At 37.9% G+C, this 20,916-nt stretch overlaps 1 protein-coding gene across 3 annotated transcripts in view; it reads right to left on the bottom strand.

Annotated features, from left to right (window-relative positions):
* Window positions 1–2,019: 2,019 nt before the first annotated feature.
* Window positions 2,020–20,916, bottom strand: part of LOC124545018 (coiled-coil domain-containing protein 6) — a 61,106-nt gene continuing 42,209 nt past the window's right edge. For all 3 annotated transcript variants that reach the window (XM_047123797.1, XM_047123796.1, XM_047123795.1), the window contains exons 8-9: window positions 16,482–16,660; window positions 2,020–3,820 (exon numbers count right to left, since the gene is read on the bottom strand). In XM_047123797.1, the coding sequence (XP_046979753.1) occupies window positions 3,638–3,820; window positions 16,482–16,660 (362 nt within the window). In that variant the 3' untranslated portion in view covers window positions 2,020–3,637. The remainder of the gene's footprint in view (window positions 3,821–16,481; window positions 16,661–20,916) is intronic.

The raw sequence follows: 20,916 nt of genomic DNA, 5'->3' as shown, positions 1-20,916 counted from the left end.
GTGGACATGGTCCCCAAGGATAAATGCACACATGCGTTAATCTAATGTCCCTTCCACAATAATGATGTCACCCATGGAATCTTACAAAAACATTCCCCAAACCATAATGCTCCCTCTTCCAGACTGGAAACTTCCAACAATTCTTGCAGGGCAGTACATGCCAACAGCCATCTGCCCGATGGAGCATAAAATTGAAGAGGCTGCCTGCCACCACCCATCGGATGATCAGTTTCAGTACTGGCTTGCAAATTCTAGCCTTTTTCACTGCTGAACAGTGGTCAGCATGGGTGCACAAACCAGGTGCCTGCTGCGGAGGCCCATACACAGCAACACTAGGTGAACAGTCTTTGAGGAAACACTGTTGGTACCCCATTGGTTCATCACGGTTGTCAGTTGCTCAACAGTGTGTGCCTGTTCACCCACACACATTCCAACAGGTGTCATTCACCCGTCATCTATGACCCATAATGCATTTCATTTACCTCACTGCCAGTTTTGCATAGCGTCATTTAGCCATGCACAGTACACGTTAACCACAGCAATGCACGAACAGTTTACAGACTTAGTCATTTCGGCAATGCTTCCAATGTTGGCTTGAAAGATAAATCACTGCATTTCTGCATTATGACAGAGACTGCAACTGTTTCGTGCGTCTCCCTGACATGCTTTATACACTCTCCAGTGCTGGTGCTGCCACCTAATATCTGCAAGTGGTTCTTGCATGCTGATGTCAAACATAGGTGATGGTCACATTAACGGGAGTGGACCGTGCATTTAGAAAATCATACAAGTCACACTTATTGGAATAGAAAAAATTTAAAGAGCATATTCTTTAAACATTTGTCTACTGTAGGAAAAAGTCAGGAACTAGACATAATCCCAATACAGAGAGTTATTATGAATTTAATGAGGCAAAGGGTTCTTTTCAAGCACAGAGTTGGGTGTGATGACAGTCAAGAATTGCATGTTCTGTTTACTGTCTGCACCAAGGACAAATAAGCAACCCCGCCTTAGCTGCATTTTACTGACCTCCCACACCTACCCTCCTATCCCTCCCCCTCCCCACCCCATCCTCCTTATCCCCACCCAACTGCCTCTCCCACCACGCACTGCTGCTCATAGTTTGGGTACAGCCGCCAGAGACTGAGGTCTGGTGTGTGTGTGTGTGTGTGTGTGTGTGTGTGTGTGTAACTTAGCATCTCCGCTATGTAGTGCGTAGCAACTATTCTTTTCATAATATTGTTGGCACAAGTGAGATGCTAATAACTTGCAGCTGACTTTTAATCTTGTTAAACACAATTCCTCAACAATGAAGCAAAATTTTAGTGTTAGGTGAATCATGTTGCATAACAGTGCTCATTGAGGATGCATTGTGCCATTGTTAACACTGCAAAAACTCATTTTATGTCCCTCTCTTGTGCCTTTTCCCCAGGTAATATTAACATAATGCAATGCCTTTTATAAACAACTACTACTTCACTGGCATTACTTTGTTTTCTACAATTTGGTGAGAATTTCAAATGGCACTATTAATTTAGAAATACTGCTGTTATAAAAACTGAGAGTTAATAACTATACTGTTGCCAAAGTATATTACTGTTCTCTCATGCATGTTACTGTCACAGAAATTTTATTAAAATGTCGTCAATGAAACATATCTATTAACATCATCTCTTAGCGTGTTTCTTTAAAAGCTGTTGTTCAATGGTATATTTCAAGATCTCTTGCATAAATCTCTCTATTGGAAATATCATCAACTGTATGTGTTTTATTTTTTAGAGAATTTGCAATTTTTAAATAAATTAAATGTCCTTTACTGTTTACAAGACAAGACAATTCCACTGTGATTCATGTTCCTTTTTTAGAATGATCCCTATAAATGTTTGTGAAAGTACTTTCAAACAATGACAAATCATTGACTGCACAAGATTTGATGATGAAGCTTCGTTCCTTGTAAATCTTGGTGTTAGGAGAAAGAAGAGAATGTGCGTAGTAAACAGTAGTAAAAATCTACGCCAATTTATAATCCAAAGCAATTCTTTTTATTGATGAAGAGTTTCTATAAACATATTTTACCAACAGCAATATGTGGGTTAACATTTTCAGTTGAGGGCTAAAGCAATTACAATTGTAAACAAATGCAAATAAAGTACTGGTTACCAAATAATTCAATGTTTTGCAGATATGACTCCAACTGGAATTCAATAATCTCAAAAAATTATGACTAGGGATTATATCCAGTAGTATACAGCAATAATTGCCAAAAATTCATACATGTGTCAAACACCTGAAGAGGAGAAACAAAGTTTAGAAAAATAAATGTGCAAGAACAGGTTATATATTCACACATACATAATTCTTTTCACAGTTTTTATAAATGACAATTAACATCAAAATAAAGATCCAATCATATTACAACTGTTCCCTTTAAAAGGAACAACATCTGAGAACACATAGTTCAAGTTCTTTACATTTTGGAATGTGAAAAAAAAACATCGCTTCTTGGGAAGGAGACTTAAACATCGATAAGTATTTAGCATAAAATTTCACACCCTGTTCGATTTGCCACCTACTGCAAAAGGACACAGCACCCCAAGAGAAATAGGTTTTAGCAGTACAACAATAAACAAGCCCACAATCCCTCCCTATAAACTTTCATCAGATCTTTCTGAATATGGCTAAAAAAATACAATGGCCTTTTAAAGCTTACTCTGCTACATTCTTAAATTAGTATGTAACATAAATTTCACACACATCCACACAATACACATGCAAATCACAAGTTTTATCAGTCAAAATGATGCATCACAATCCAGTAAAACAAAAACAGAATTATCGCCAAATAATTTCTGTTATTAAAAAAAAACCCAAGCAACTCTCACTGTATCAGTGCATTAAAGCCAATTTACAAAGAAAAAAAGGGGGTTATCCCAAAGTCCCAGCTCAGTTGCTATCTGGCGTCACACGCTTCAAATACAATGTAAAGCACACAACTGTTCAAAGCCATCTTCTTGCTACAGGTTTAGTGTGAAGACAACTCAAGCTAGCATCAGTTTATATGCAGCAAAAACAAGATTATAGCACACACATGCACCCACGCATACATTCATTTTGACACTTTCTCACTTTAGTAAAATGTTACACTCAGTGGGCCAGGTAATGTTAGGAACAGAGACCTGATGTAAAACTCTGAACACATCACCAAGTCCTTACACAGAAAGAAGCTAGTTTCCAACAAGTAACAGTAGAGCTGGAAAGACATTTCAAACATCTTTTCATCAAATGCTGCACTCAATGGTTAAGAAGCAGAGGGGAACATATTTTTGCCTTATATCTAAAAATTTCATATTGTAACAGCAGTAAATCAAGAAAATTTAACATGAGAAACTGGGAAAACTTTCCACAATGCATTCCTCAAAGAAATTTCCTTCTCATACACAGAATGCGGATATGTTACACATCCCATTATTACCAAACAACGTTACACCAATAACTTTATAGGAAAACCAACTGCAACTGAGAAATCAGCTACAACAATAGGATTACTATTTTTTGGCTGGAAAACCTCTTAACATGAAAAAAAGAGAGACAATAATGTATTGGCCTCAGCATTCGAAGTGTGTTGTAAGGACCAACACTAACTCTTTCCCAACTCCATAGGCAGTGGTGACGAGTTGCGTGGAGGTTGCTGTGCTTGATTCTGTGCTTGTTGTGCCTGCAACGGAATTGGAGTGGGAGCTGGACCACCGACAGCTACTGTTGGCACAGTCGGGACTGGCACAGCAGGTTTTATAAACCGCTCAGAAGGCCTCCGTCCAGCCTGAAGCACAGAAATAATTTTTAAGTTATTGGGATTTGTAAGTAGGAATTTAAAAACCTGTGGAAGAAACGGAATAATCAATAGCAAATACAAATACCAAGAAAAGAAATGATCAACACGACATACAAATACCAAAACAGTGCTACTTAAAATTAATACTGAACTTGAGGTTATAAGTTGGCTGACCCTACTTCCATAAAGCAAGAATACGAGGAACTGATTAAAAAAAAAAAATGAGGCAGCAATGAACTGTGATGAAGAAAGATAATTAAAATATCACAGCAGACACGTTAACATCAGACAAGCTGTGGTTGTGATTAGCTGTTGTACAATTGTATAAAGATGTTTTATATCTAACTGTAATAATTTAGTTTATTAATAATTTCTGCAGGACACAGTATGAGATTCGGTGCCTCATCTTCAGTTGTACATCGTAGGCTACAAATGAACTGAGGTGATAGTGCTTTATTTAATGTGTGCTCTTGAAATAAACTAACTATTGGCACTAACTCCAGTTTTACATTCCTGGATGAACCAATGTAAACAATAGCATTGCACACACTTAAACTCTGAACACATTTGGCAACAGATTACTTTACCCACAAGAACTTGAGTATGGGAAACTGAATAGTAGTAAGAACACAAAAATTTACACTTCAAATGAAAATAATAGCAAGTTTTCTAAGTGCAGCAACAGTTATAAAATTAATTCCTCGACAAAGTGTCATAGCATTGGTTCGTTGGAAACTTACACAGATTTCAAAGACAATGTATCTGAAACTCCGTAAGATACTTCTGCATAGTAACATGATGAAAATGTAAAGCTTTATGTCTTTCCATCTGTACTCTTTCTTTCTTTCTTTCTTTCTTTCTTTCTTTCTTTCTTTCTTTCTTTCTTTCTTTCTTTCTTTCTTTCTTTCTTTCTTTCTTTCTTTCTTTCTTTCTTTCCATTACTGATATGAAATAATTAAAAATTAAGGAAATTTATGTCTACAATCCCCCCCCATGAACCATGGACCTTGCCGTTGGTGGGGAGGCTTGCGTGCCTCAGCGATACAGATAGCCGTACCGTAGGTGCAACCACAACGGAGGGGTATCTGTTGAGAGGCCAGACAAACATGTGGTTCCTGAAGAGGGGCAGCAGCCTTTTCAGTAGTTGCAAGGGCAACAGTCTGGATGATTGACTGATCTGGCCTTGTAACAATAACCAAAACGGCCTTGCTGTGCTGGTACTGCGAACGGCTGAAAGTAAGGGGAAACTACAGCCGTAATTTTTCCCGAGGGCATGCAGCTTTACTGTATGATTACATGATGATGGCGTCCTCTTGGGTAAAATATTCCGGAGGTAAAATAGTCCCCCATTCGGATCTCCGGGCGGGGACTACTCAAGAGGATGTCGTTATCAGGAGAAAGAAAACTGGCGTTCTACGGATCGGAGCGTGGAATGTCAGATCCCTTAATCGGGCAGGTAGGTTAGAAAATTTAAATTCAGAAGGATGTAGGTTGCAGTAGGTACTGGGAGATGAAAAAGCTTGCACAGGATAGAGTAGCATGGAGAGCTGCATCAAACCAGTCTCAGGACTGAAGACCACAACAACAACAACATGTCTACAATGACATTTTTCCCAAAAGTGTCTACTAGCGAGCTGGCTGACATACATTTGATGACTGTGTTTGGTTTGTGGGGCGTTAAACTGCACAGTCCTTTGCACCCATACAAAGTTCCAATTGTTTCACAGTCCAATTTTTTTTTATTTTTTATTTATTTTTTATTTTTACACAGTCCTATCTAGCCACTGTCACGAATGACGATGATAACAAAAACACCTAGCCCCTGGGCATAGAAAACCCCCAACCAAGCTGGCATATCTACTTTGATCTCTAACTTTCAGGATTACTGTATACATTTGTTTTAATTGGCCAGAAGAAAGACATGAAATAGAAGAGTAACAGTAAGAAAGGTGCAGCTGAGTAAGAAATGTCAATTTAAACTTTGGGCTGTAGGGAAAATGGGTAGGAAATGTTTGAAAAAGTAATGACAACAACGATTCACATTCTGCAGCACCAACATTCTCCACGAGTTGCCTCAGACACCTGATGAACCCACGTGACTTGAGACATTGTGTACCGTGTGTCACGCAACCATGATTTGACCACAATCAACTGGTGATTAGATTTTTTTATCTACACATTTATATTATATTATCAATAATTGATTATTTTCGTTGTTATTACACTCCATATAATGTTATTTTTAGTAGTTCAGCACCGTCAACATCCAAAGATACCAGATTAGCGGGTTTCTACTGTAATACTCATTTGTATGAAGAGAAATAGATATAAAGTGAACTCAACACATATGGAAAAATCTGGTTGACAAGCTGTTAACCTCTTGTTTCTAAATAATTTGGAAAGAGTGCCTGCGTGAAAAAATTACTATTTCGCCACCATATGGCATAACAGTATTCCCTTGCCACATTCTGTGCTAAATTGTGAAAAATCTTTCCCTTTGATCCAGAGTTAAAACAAGTCAGTAAGTTTCAACTATTTTATTTTATTTTCCCTTCCACTGTTAAACACCACTACTATAATGTTGCTATGGTTTTAAATATTTGTAGAAGGTCCCTGAAGAACATGTTGCCAAAACTTTTTGTTTTAGGTTATGGGAAGGAACAATTTCACCGAGAAAACATGGAACAACATTAGCCATTTACAAGATGTAAAACTTTGCTTCGACCGTTCTTCCCCCCCCTCAAAATTTGAGGCTTTAATGAAACAAATTGGTTACACATTTATCATTCAAAGTATTTTTCCATCGCTGGCCACTACTTTCTCCCATCTTTCAGGCAATGCACGAATCCCGCATCGAAAAAATTGTTCATCTTTTGAAGCGATCCACAAATCTATCCAATTTGTGACTTCTTCATGAGATGGGAAGTGTTGGTCAGCCAGGCCATGCACAATTGCTCTAAACAGGTGATAGTCAGAGGGAGCAATGTCTGGAGAATACGGTAGGTAGGCTAGGACTTCCCATTTTAACATTTCCAAGTATGTTTTGATGTTTTGCAACGTGGGCTCAAACGTTGTTGTGCTGCACAATCACTATATTGTGCCTCTCGCTGTATTGCGGACGTTTGTCTTTTAATGCTCTGCTCAAACGCATTAATAGCATTTGATAACGAGCACCTGTGATTGTTTCACTCGGTTTTAACACCTCATAGCACACAATGCTGAGCTGGTCCCACCAGATGCAGAGCATGATCTTGGAGCTGTGATTATTCGATTTGGCCGTCAACGTGGAAGCATGGCCAGGATACCCCATGATATTTTTGCATTTAGGGTTATCGTAATGGACCCATTTTTCGTCCCCGGTCACAATTCGATGCAGAAATCCCATCCGTTTCTGCCTCTGAAGCAACTGTTCACAAACACGCAAACGCCATTCAACGTCTCTTGGTTTCAGCTCACACGGGAACCAAGTTCCTTCTTTCTGAATCATGCCCATAGCCTTGAGTGTTTTTGAAATGGGTTGCTTTGTCACTCCCACTAATCATGCCAATTCTTCTCGAGTTTGATGCAAGTCTTCAATCAGCAACGTCTCCAATTCTGCATCTTCGAAAACATCCTCTCTTCAACCATTACGCCAGTCTACAACGTTAAAATCACCGTTCTTGAAGTGCTGAAACCACTCACAACATGTTCTTTTACTAATAGCATCCTTACCAGACGTACATGATAGCATTCGATGAGACTCAGCCGCTGTTTTCTTCATACTGAAACAAAACAGTAACACATCCCGCAAATGATGAGAATTGGCCTCGTAAACTGACATTTTCAAACAAGAGCAACTTTATGATTCAGACACAAATCGACTAACGTTTGAATGAGATTATGTTGACCAAGGTTGAAGCTAACTGCCTGACATCTGCAATCTGTTTCTTTCGACCACTGCTTACCGTTGTCGCCACCTATTGGCAAACGGCGGAAGTAAAGTTCTACACCTTGTAATAATAATAATAATAATAATAATAAAATAAATAAATAAATAAATGCAAGAAATTCAAATGCAGAAATGGAAAAGAAACTATTCACTTATCACCAAACAGCAGGAAATATTTTTAAGCAGCAGAGTGTTGTTGTTGTGGTCTTCAGTCCTGAGACTGGTTTGATGCAGCTCTCCATGCTACTCTATCCTGTGCAAGCTTTTTCATCTCCCAGTACCTACTGCAACCTACATCCTTCTGAATCTGCTTAGTGTATTCATCTCTTGGTCTCCCTCTACGATTTTTACCCTCCACACTGCCCTCCAATACTAAATTGGTGATCCCTTGATGCCTCAGAACATGTCCTACCAACCGATCCCTTCTTCTGGTCAAGTTGTGCCACAAACTTCTCTTCTCCCCAATCCTATTCAATACTTCCTCATTAGTTATGTGATCTAGCAGCAGAGAGATACTGGAATATCAAGCTTCTAACACAGATGTGGTCATAAGAAGAACAAGTCTCTGACTATGCAGTTCAGTAAATATCCCAGCAAATAGAGAACAAAGAGTTCACATCAAATTCCTTCCAAATTTGAAGAGGATGTTTAGAAGCATATTTCACATTGAACACTGCTTAAGACAACTTTCAGAGTTTAATGAAAGCACAAGAAAGCTAAAACCCCTACGAAAGCCATCTCAGACAGGCTTCAGGCCATCTCAGACAGGCTTCAGTGCATATGAAGGTACTGTGGAAGACTGGGACAGGGTAATTTTCTCTGTCAAAAAGGAGTTTGTGTGGTAGTGATGCTGGCTTATAGACAGGAAAGTATTGTGAGTGTGTTATTCAAATCAAAAAGTTCTGACAGTGTTATAGTGTGGGGTGCCTTTTGTTCCAAAGGAGATGGAAGGATAAAAATATGTACAGGTGCAGTCAGTGGTACACTGTAGTGTAAAATAATTGAAAAGGAAATAATGAAGAATGCTAGGGACTATTTTACTGGTGCACATTTGGGCCATTTAATTTCCAAGGTGACAATGTCAGTTGCCATTGATCAATTATTACATGGTAATGTCTGGATGATCAAAGTTTCCAGAGACAGTAGTGGTCAGCATAGTCTCCCAACATGAAATCTATTGAGAATATCACGTTGGTAATGTCAAAAACAGCTATGCCAATAATACTCTGCATCCAAAATAGAGCTGAAAGAGAAGATAGTTCATGTCTGGCAGCAGACAATTGGGCCTACGGGGTGTCAAAGTTTGGTTCATTTAATGCTGTGTACAATCAACTTTCTCCAAAACAGTGAAAGTCTCTAATTCAAATACTTATGAGTATTTACAAAGATTTATTGAAAAGTAATGCTTCTAAATTTGCTATGTGAAAACTCTCAAGCTTTTTAAATAAAACAAACTTCATTAATATTCTACATCTTTTTACTTCATGCTTACTTGTTTATGTCTCAACATAGTTACCCGGGCGAGGAACACATTTCTACCAACGAGAAACCAGTTTGTTAATACCATACTGCAGATGTCTGACTATTGCCAGAGCCACTTCACCTCTGCCACCTCACTTCTACTTCATCACTATGAAAGCAAAGTCCTCAAAGGTGGTATTTCTGTAAGTTTTGGAAACAGATGAAATAGGATGCGGCCAAGTCGGGACTATAAGGAGGATGGCTGACAATACTGAACCAAATGTGTCCGATTGTTGCAGATGTCTCAGTTTTCATGTGTGGTCCGGCATCGTCATGATGGAGAGGCTGCTCCATGTGTGTACAAACTCTTCAAATTCTTATCTCAATTACAGCACACTGTTTCTCACGCACCAACATAGTTATTCTACACACCGCCATGTTATACACAACAATTCAGAGCCCTCTAGTGGCAGAAGGTTGCAACATGCATCAGCCTAGTTGAAAAGTCAAGCAAGTGATATGCAAGACATTTAATAACTCAACCAATATTGTGAGCAGAAAAAAAAATTCTGAGGTATTACTTTTCGGCTTGCCGCACCCCCCCCCCCCCCCCCCCCCACCTTTTTTTTTATGAAAGGCAATCAGAAAAAACGTTTTACTCTGATTTACAGTCAGACATTTCCACAAGCATGTTGCCTATTGACGTTAATATATTAAAAAATTAAATTTATAAGTGAACCTCTCTCTGGACCCCCTGGAGGAGACCATCTCATCATGTAAGGAAATTTAATTAATATGAAGTGCATGACTACAGGAGAAATTGAGGTATTTTCTCTTCTACCACTGTTCACGTCACACAATTGCTTTTCATTGAATAATCACATTTGTAATCAATTTGATGGACTCGCTATGGATAGCTGCCTGGCTGGGCCGGTTTTCTAATAGACATCCTTGTGAACCACCACAAATGAAAATTTTTTCAGTCAAAAGTCACCAGCGGGTCATAAAATCCTTTTTTATCTGAGCTATGCTGATGATATTATAGTTATCTTTAATGACGGTGCTTCTGAGACTGTTACACTGACCAATGAATTCAATGCGCTCCATCCAAAAATGGTGTCCATCCATGAGAACATAGACCAAGATGAAGTGCTAAATTATCTTCATCTGTGGCTTCATTTAATAGGTAATAAATTTCATGTTGACATTTTGAGAAAATGAACCACGAAGCACTTCATTATTCACGCATCACCCCACCTCCGGCAATATAAACTCAGCTATTTTAAAGCAACGGTTCCCCGGGTATTAGAGTTCTCTCTTAGTGACTAAGCCAACATAAAGGAACGTAAAAAGCTCAAACATATTGTTATTAAGAATGGCTACAGCACTTCCATTGCAAACCAAATCTACGGAGCAAAAATGTGTGAAGATCACATTAGTTATCGTAACAGCCCTTCTGATGCAGATACTATTATGTACACTTGCCCTTTTTAGGAAACTTTTATATGATCTGGCTGGACTCTTCCGGGGGATAGATTTTCGAATAGCTTTCTCTGGAGGTATCAATATTCAGTATATGTACATACGAAATGAGCAAATGACCAGAGATAAATACATAAGCTCAGATGTGTACTTGCTCGAATGAGACTTAATGTCACGCTGTGTACATTGGCCAAAATGGCAGGTTACTGAAAGCCGGATTTCAAAAAGACCTATTAAATAAAAAAGGCCAAACTCTGCCTTTGCAGAACATCTGAAATCCAGTGGACACCCTCTCCCAAGTTGCAAAATTTAAAAATACTCCACTAAGCTCAAACAGGGAAAAAAAACTTAAACAGCCTGGAAGAAAGGGAAATAGCTAAGCACATAGGAGAAACCATATTGCAGTGCCTGTGTTACTCTGATTACAATGCAAAGTTGTTTTGGACATGCAAGGAACAGGCACTGCAGTGACTACAGCCATTATGAAATACATTAAATGCATTTGCAATTGCAAATTAGAACAACCACCAGCTGCAGAATGTAATGACAACAATGAAAATTTCTGCCGAACCAGGACTTTAATCCGGATTTCCCACTTATCGCAAACGGTCCCCTACCATCTGGCTATCTGTGCATGACTCATGGCCAGACCCAAAAGTGCCTGTTCCTTTGGATATGCAGGCACGCATGTCAAAAGGAACTTTGCATCACAATGAGAATAACACAGACACCGAGACATCATATTTATCTGTTGATACCGGGCAAGCAATTTTCAAGTACAATATCTGACCTGTGTGGGAATATACATAATGGATGTATGAGTACGGATTGTAGACGCATGGTTGGTAACATATGGAAGTTCGGGACTGGCCATGACGGCCACTTGCGATAAGCAGGGTTAGAGTCCCGGTCCGGCACAAATTTTCATTGTAATCATTCCATTCTACAGCTGATGGTTGTCCTTATTCACAAGTGCGAATGTATTTAATGCATCACAAAAGGAAAACAGACAGGCAGCTCCAAAATGATCAGTTGGCTGGAAAGACCCAAGTGTATTATGTCACTATGAGAGCAATGTTTAATGATAATAGCTAAGCCCTGGATGCTTTATAATTGAATTGTGCCACCTACTACTTTTTTCAAAAAGTTATCTTTTTAAATTTCTAATTTTCTAAGTTTACTGATTTTTGTATTTACACTCAATGTAAACTGTGACATACAACTGATACTGGCACTCTTGCTCTTGCGCCGATTTAGCTAAGTTTTCAACAGAGGGGTCATACGCATTAGTTTGTAATTTTCATTTGCCCTGATTATTCTGGCTACTAATGTAAGCATTATGTCAGCAAATATTTAGAACACTAGTCATTTATAATAACTGTCATTGATTGTTGTTATGACAAGATTTAGAAACTGAACACTATCTTAGCTTACAGCCTGCAGGCACCATCAGCTAAGAGCTGTGTGCACTAGCCTTAGGGGCCTTCTATGTTTTCATATCCAGTGAGATGTGTGCAACCTGAATATGCACACCTCCAGCATATTTATGATTTAAAGATTTACTGTAGGCCTAATACCATTTGGTTTGCACTGGACTGTGTCACGTGCTGTAATAAGGTAATCTGCTGCTTCATTCTTATTTCCAGTAACGGTTGTCAATTTAGGGACAAAACAGGTGGTTTTTTTTTTTTTTTAATACCCTTCAGTCATCTTCTGTTTTATTCTATTTTGTAGGACACCACATAGTGTTTTTAAAGATTTGACAAGGGGTATTTACTTACCGGAATATTCTATGTGTGATATCTACCAAATACTGCCAAATATCAGTTCTATAATATTTTATTGATAATCAAATCTCACTAAATGGGGTCATGCCACTACTGTGAATTTTTTTTATTTCTTCGCAAGCCAATTTGAAAATGCATAAATAGAGGTGAAATGTGTCAATGGGAAATAATAATAAAATATTCACACTGCAACGAAGACTGCTTGTTTCTTCATATCATGCATACTGGTTGCTGTACCAACCCCGTTATTAACTGGAAAAGTTTCACTGAAATCAAGATTGGGCTGCACGATAAGCTTTTGTCAGCTAATCATGTCACATTATCCTGCCAGCCAATGACAGCAGCTCTTCAGCTCATCGGACACTTTGTGTAGTCAGGCAACCAACACCCCTATAAGTAGTGCGAACATTCAAACGAGAAAAGTTTGTGGCTTAAATTAGTATAGTAGACAATCACCCGTAAGTGGATTATCTGCGGCCTATTTCTCCACACACTTTTGTGTGCACTGTGTTTTGCTGTTTTAAATGGTGCATTTTCTTTGCAACTAACATTTTATTTTTGTATAATTCTCTCATTTATATTTTATTCTGCAGTAGTGAGCTGAAGTAAAATTCTTCGTTAGAGTATCAATTCTTACTGGTCAAAGTAACAAAAATTTCTCAGAAATCTAAAACAATGAAAAATTCCCAAAATTCTAAAAAATTCTTGAGTTTCTCCAAGATTTTCTGTTTTTCCCTGGGCATATACACATTGAACTAACCTGGTCATTTGTAAACAATGTAAATTAAGAGACACATAGCTGAAGTTTATACAAAAAGTTTCAGATTTGATAGATAAAGAACTAGAGAAGGCAAAGCTTCATTGTTAAGAACCAGAAATTTTTTTGTGAGAGGAACTGGGGCCATTTAAATTTTAAATATTGAGAAACTGGAAGTCTACAAGGTTAGGTGACAATTCATTCAAAGACCGTTTTCATTTAATATCAATGCACTTACTACTATGTTTCTCCAATGAATAGAACACATCCTTGGAATGAGATTGTGAGAAGTCTGCAAAGAGTATATAGTAAAACTTCACTTTTACACTTTACAAGGGACTTTAAAGAAATGGTGTAAAATGTGGGAAAATGTAAAATGTGGGAAATAAATTTTTAAACAGTGACTTTTAAACAGTGAAATTGCCATACAAGATCCTCCCTTGCATTTCCACAGTTAATGTATTATATAGTAATAATAATAATAATAATAATAATAATAATAATAATAATAGGCATCAAAATACTAGTTGGGGACACATTTATTATCCAGTAAAGGTTATCTCAATTTTGTACTATGTTTTGCCACTGACATAACTGGAACCGGTAATTATCTGGGAAGTAGAAACATTTGACTTAATTTCATTCATTATCGGTGTTTTGGGAAACCAGATAAAAGAAATAGCAATGTGTCATTCATCATTTAAAAAATGATACGCTACATCACTTATGTATTTTTTCACACTTCGCTTGATGCATTTAGAGAATTTATTCCGATTATCAAATACAAATATATACAGAAGTATTTTATGTGATGTTTGTACATGTGTTGTTCCACGTCTCTACACTGTTGTCATCTTTTTGAGGTTAAAAAGTACTGCGCCTCAGGTGGGAAAAAAAAAACTACCGTAAATATTTGCATTTGAGAGTGGGAATAAATTCTCGAAACTTGCATTGTTATGCATTTAAAAAAAAACAAAAAAAGAAACGTAACTGGTGCAGTGTTTCATCATTTAAACCAGACATCTGACCAACACAACGAGGACCACAGTGTCAACTAGCACAACAAGTGGTCAAACAACAAAACATGGGAAATATGCATTCAATCACAAAGCTGCACATCTGCAGTAGAGAAATCCTGAAAACAGTTGAGATTGGTCATGATACCTTTATTCAAACGAACCTAATTACTCCCATCAGCTGCCACAATGAGTACAACTTAAAGAAAGACTGGAATACAGCTACCTGTCGCAATATCATTGGTTTTTTTTTTTTAATTATTCTTGCATGTCCAGATTGCAGCTACATACAGCCATCTTCAGTGCATTTGAGAGAATTATAATACAACAAACTCTCAGCAATACATGACTCTCTACAACTTCACTGGTGTACAGGCAGTACACAACATATACTGATGAGAGTATACTGAAGATGGCTATTTATAACTGAAATCTGAACTAGAGCCTGGCAGCAGGAGGAGATAACGAATGGTTCTGACTTCTACCAATTCACCTGTAGAGCAGAGCACCCTGGTGTCAAGAAACTAACCACATAATTTTTGTGTACACTACTTGAAGCAAATGCCATGCTAGCATCTTTTTATGCCAGTCCCCCCTCCACAAACACTGATTAATAAAGCAAAATTGGGTGCGAATTAATATTGTGATAATAGCAAATTTCATAGCAGTGATAAAAAAAAAATGTCATAAATGGCAGGAAAACTTTAATTCTGGGAAAATAAAAGTGGGTTTATACTGTATCTGAGGCTAGCACAACCTCTTTTTCGTACTCAAAATGTTTTTCAGTTATGAAGCTCTTTAGATGTAGGAGTAGTTTGAAGTTAAGAGGTTACCATGTTAAATATATAGGGAATATGTTTGCGCACTTCATACATAAAATATCTCAGTTTTGCCAATATTAAAGCACCTTTGCCAAAAAGAGAGCACGTGTTGGAAATTCATCACTTTTTTTTCTTTTACAGTCTAGTCCCCTTCCCCTATTATACTTACCAGTTACCTATACTAGGTGTGTTGAAAAAGTACCATTCATGAATTTTATAATTTCATACAATTTCTTGTCACTGTGTTGTTGGTATACACATCTGAAAAGTATTTGTACAGTGTTAGTTGTATCATGTATTCAGCCTGTTGTCAGCTGCCAAAAAGGTTACATATGTAGTATTATTTTATATAAAAATCAATCACAAAATTTTACTAAATTTTGCAATAATGATGGAATTAGGTGCAGCAAATATTTAGAAATTTTATGCATTGCTTTTGGTGAATCTGGTATGAGAAAAGCAAGGGTTTATGAGTGGTGTACACATTTCAAAGAAGGATGTTTAAGATGATAAGGCACCCTGAATGCTCCAGTACATCATCATCAACATCAAATAAAGGGCCATTGTTTGACAAGCATGGGCAAGAGTAAAAACACATCACAGTGACAGCTAAGAGCTATCACCAATACTTAATTGGGGATTGGAGAAAGCTGTAAGAAGTGAATAATGGCTAATGGGGATTATTTTAAAGGGGACAACACAGAGAAGAATAGACCAAATTCTTTCCAAAAAGCAAATAACTTCATTTTTTTTTGAGCACACGTTGTGTGTACAAAGTAATCAACAAAAATTTCTTTTAAATGCCAGAAGACACTGACCATAACACTTCTAGTCTTTACCATGTAAAGTAACTACTGCTTCTATCGACTGCCTTCACATTTCATTTCTGGTGTTAAGCGGCAGACTCAACTTAGCCATGGCCCACAAAACCGGTGGATTCTTTTTCGAATTATCTGAAGATCTGTTTTAGGTTAGCTTTCAGAAAAAGTGGCACCCTTCATAGACAAAGCTTTATTAGTTATTCTTCAAGTAAACTGTACCATCCTTTTTATTCTGATTTGCTATGGTGTCAGCCATTTCATATCAGTGCTCATTGCTGAATACTACATTGCGCCCACATGTGGTTGCAGTTAAGGGACATCCTTCATGGGCACAACTAAATTAAGTTGTCCATTTCTTAACTGTTTTAAATGAAGGAGCAGACTAATGTACCTTCATCAACTTAAGAATAATTGTGTGATGACTACAAAGTTAGTAAAAACAAGAAACTTTAATAATACAATTCTGATCTCTCTGTCAGGCCAAGAACTTCAACCATACCTTTTAATTTTAAAAGTTCTTAAATAATATAATTCTATGTTTACACTAATAAGTTGTACTAAACAAAGAGAGCTTACCTGGGGTCCACCAGGTACAAGGGGCGTGGATGAGGCTATGACACCTGTTGAGCAGACAGGTAATGGAGCAAATGTGGGCTGGCCACACACGTAGCAGCATCGCCCTGCGGGAGTGGATCCTGTAGTTGAAGTGCCTCCAAAGGAATTGTCATTTCGAGACCCCACCAAACTTGTCACACCTATAGAAACAGCAAATATTTAGAGCCATTCAGAGTGGGTCTTTGGCACTGAAATTAGTCACAATGTCCATAAAAAATCCCCAGATAACACAAAATCTGTGAATGAAAAATTACATAAAATACATGGGAGGCATAAGAGACATCCATGATGTAACCTACTATGACCTGTTCACTTCCAAGAAGCCTCAATATGCAGCTGGCACAAATCACTGACACTTTCAGTCTGTAATAAACAGAAAAAGAACAGCATGTGCAAAGACAATATGATAAAGGATAAGCTACAGCAACTGGAGATGGGAAAGAAGCAAGGAAGAAATACATTTAACTCTTCAGTGGGTACATTGACATATAAACAACAGATTATGTTTAATTTTTGTGAATTTAGATCTATTATTGGGTCTGTGCAAACAGTTATTCCTTCATTAATGCTTTGGATACTTTACTGATAAGTTCTTTTTCCCCATTGTTGAACACCTATAGTGCACCTCGCATCTGTAAGAAGTTTGAAAGTCAATGTGTCACATTTGGCATAAAAAAATACTCCATGTAAGTAAAATTTGTACTTAGTTTTTCTACTTATACTTTCAATAATATAGCTACTGTTCTGCGTCTAATTTTGTGAGCACATGGTCTGTAAATTACATGTGACTCTTCTTCTGGACACACAAAAATGTGACAACAGCCAAACATTATGGGCTATCCAATACAAATTCCGATGCTGAAATAAAGCCACTGAACATAAGAAGATAGCAGGAAGACGATTGTAGTGGACATAATATTTTCTTGTTTATTATAATAAACATAGAAATTGTGATTCTGAACAAGAAAAATTAATTTAAATAATAAGACAAAAATGCTTTATCTCACAAAGTTAGCAGGTTTTTGTATATTACAGACTCCTAAACACAATTCTACTAAAATGGTGTCAGTATCAAAGACTGTCAGTTAAACAACATGAAATAATAATAAAATATTGTGTTGGCACCCAAGTTCGTAGAGTTTTCCAAAAGTTTAATAAACACAACAGATACACATAACAGGGTTTATGTCATCAACTATATACTCTCCTTGACTATTTACAACAGACTGCCAGTGCTGGGGCCACTTTCCAATCCCATAACTGGAGAAATCATGTGGTTTTGAACTCATCGAGCCATGTTCAGAGGGCATTTTAGTTCAAAAAGGAAGTTCCTTGAAGTTGATCGATAGAAAACTGAAAAGATGGAGAGCTAGGTATACAAGATCAGGTCAATAAGGTGCATGTGGAAAGACTTCCCAACCCAACTCCTACGTAGTGCTTATTGTCAGTCTAGCAGAATGCGGCGGGCATTACTGTGGAGTAGCATCACTTAACACAGTCTTCCTGGTTGTTGTTCTTGGACGGAGTCTGCAAGACGTCTCAGTTGTTGACAGTAATGTCAGCAGTGATGGTCACACTTCAGAGAAGCAGTTCAGCAGTGATGGTTACATCTCGGGGATGCAATTTGTAACACACCACACCTTTGCTGTTCCACCAGATGCATCTTTTGTGTATGCACACATGTATTTGTATGGGGAGATGCTGCTTTGTCTGGGTTCAACCATTCCTCTCTTTTCCTTATGTTAGCGTAAAGACACAATTTCTCATCACCAAATAACAATATCGGATACAAGTGGTCAGTGGTATTCAAAAGAAAATTGATTACGAGTAAGCAGAGATGCACATTTGCCCATCCATTTATTTTTGTGATTTTGGCATACAACATGCAGTACCCTTAAAACAGATTTTTGGAACTTTCCCACTGCATGCAAATGTCGCCCGACACTAGAATGATCACAGTTCATCACATCTGACAGTCCTTGAGCACACAGACATGGATCATTGTGGATTAATGCGTTTAAATAATCTTCTTTAAACCCCAAAGGTCTTCCTGAATGTGGAGTGTCACTAATGTCAAAAAGATTCTCCTCAAAATGAGAAACCATTTTCTTGCCATGCTTTCCTCCAGTGGCATTAACCCCCTACATGTCACAAATGTTTCTGCCTGCTTCCAGTCCTGTCATACCTCTATTGAACTCTAACAGAAGAATATGTCAGATATGTTCTAATTTCTCCACTTGGCACTCCATTTTCTAGTACCCACAGCTTCACCCACTATCTCCAAATGACAATATGATAATATGTAAACTCAAATAGCAACAGTGAATTACAGATAAAAACCGACAATCGATAAATAAATCAACAGCAATCTGAATACCTTCATTCAAAACAAAAACACTATGAACTTACGCAGCAAACTAGTGCTAATAAATGAGGTATTCTTCAAATATGGTTCTCTTAAGTTGTGTATATGTGACAGACTGGCGTGGAGTACGAAGAAAGCCACATGCCCGCTACCAGAAAATGACTGCACGCAGGGTCATTCCATGTCAAAGGGACCAATATTAAAACGTTTCCCCACTCTACCATCTCCAAATCTAATGAAATTTGATGTGAAGGTCCCATTTGATGGTTATATACCAAATTTCTGTCCAGTATCTTCAGTGGTTGAATTTTTAAGGGATTTTAAAGAGAGGCTACTCACCTTCGCATCATGTACGAAGTTGCAGATGTGCCAAGTTTGCAAGGCTATTTTTAAAAGTTCTAGCACACATTTGGTCATTTGCTTGAACATACATTGACCCACCACTGCTACTGCTCATATGAACCAACAACACCAAAACTTCAGGTGGTTATTCCTACCTATGATGTCTGTAAGTGGATCATATTTAACTAACACTGGATCCCTAGAAGAAAAGATATGCACCTGGCACAATTTTCTATATGCAAATTTTAAGGGTTTTTTTTTTTTTTTTTTTTTTTGGGGGGGGGGGGGGGGGGGCGCAATATCTCAACTGTGTCTTGTTCAACCTTCTTTTTCTTACAAAAGCTGGAAATAGCATGCTTTAAGCTTTCAAAATCATATTGTTTAATTTCTGGACCTTGCATATTGATGTAAAAATACCTACCCAAAAGTAGGGACAATGGATTATCGGTAAATACAAAAAAAATAATACAATTTGAAGTTTTAAATCAAAAAATGTGTAATTATAGTGTCTTTTAATAGTATAAGATTTTCCTGCAGTTTAGGGAATGTAACTGTGCTAACAAGTGCTTTTACATTTCTTTTTTTATTTTACAGTATAGAATATAAATATAATGTTCTTTCGAAGTACTGCCTCTCTTCAAAAGAACAAAGCCTTCAGAGAATGGTTCGAGACCCGAACAGAGGAAGCTAGGGTAAAATATAAGGGAAGCAAGAAAGCGGCACAGACCATAGTAAGGGTGGAGAAGAAGAAGTGGATGGAAAAATGGACAAGAATGTTAGAAGAGGACAGTGAAGGGAACAAAAAAGTACTTTACACCATGGTAAGAAATAAGAGGAACGACAGAAGCGAGTGCCTGAGGATCATGGATAATAATGGAAGAGTTGTGGAGGAAATGCATGAGCTCAAAAAGATTTGGAAGGAGTACTTTGAAGATCTGTTGAATGCCATCAAGCGGGTAACTAACAGCGATGGAGAGCCTAAGGCAGCAGACGATTATAATAGTGGGGAAATTGATGATGTAACTTGGAATGAAGTGGAAGAAGCCATAAAGAGGATGAAAGGGGGCAAGGCACCAGGTTGGGACGAAGTAACAGTGGATATGATACGAGCAGCAGGAGAAGTAGGAACCCAGTGGCTATACAGAGTGCTGAGGGTGGTGTGGAAGGAGAACAGAATTCCTGAGGATTGGAAGAAAGGAATTATAGTCCCGATCTTCAAGAAAGGGGATAAAAGGAGATGTGAGAACTACAGAGGAATCACCCTGCTGTGCCACTGTGGAAAAATCTATGAAAAGATCCTGGAGAAGAGAATAAGAAGCAGTATTGAAAGTAGACTGCAAGAGGAGCAGTATGGTTTCAGACCAGGAAGATCAACAACGGACCTCATATTTGCGGTAAGGCAGCTGCAGGAAAGGCACTATGAGTACGGGAAGGACTTAATCATGGCCTTTTTAGATATTGAGAAGGCGTATGACAGTATCTATAGGGACAAGCTCTGGGATGTGCTGAACGCAAAAGGGATAGATGAAGAGATAACACGAAAAGTCAGAAAAATGTATGAGGGAAGTGAGAGTTGTGTGAAAGTGGGGAGGGAACGTACTGCATGGTTCAAGCTGGAAAATGGGCTGCGACAGGGAAGTGCACTTTCGCCTTTATTGTTTATTATTGTTATGGATGAAATCCTACAGC

This window comes from Schistocerca americana, chromosome 8 (assembly GCF_021461395.2).
Source record: "Schistocerca americana isolate TAMUIC-IGC-003095 chromosome 8, iqSchAmer2.1, whole genome shotgun sequence".
Taxonomy (NCBI): Eukaryota; Metazoa; Arthropoda; class Insecta; order Orthoptera; family Acrididae; genus Schistocerca; species Schistocerca americana.
This window is presented reverse-complemented; position numbering and strand designations above follow the sequence as displayed.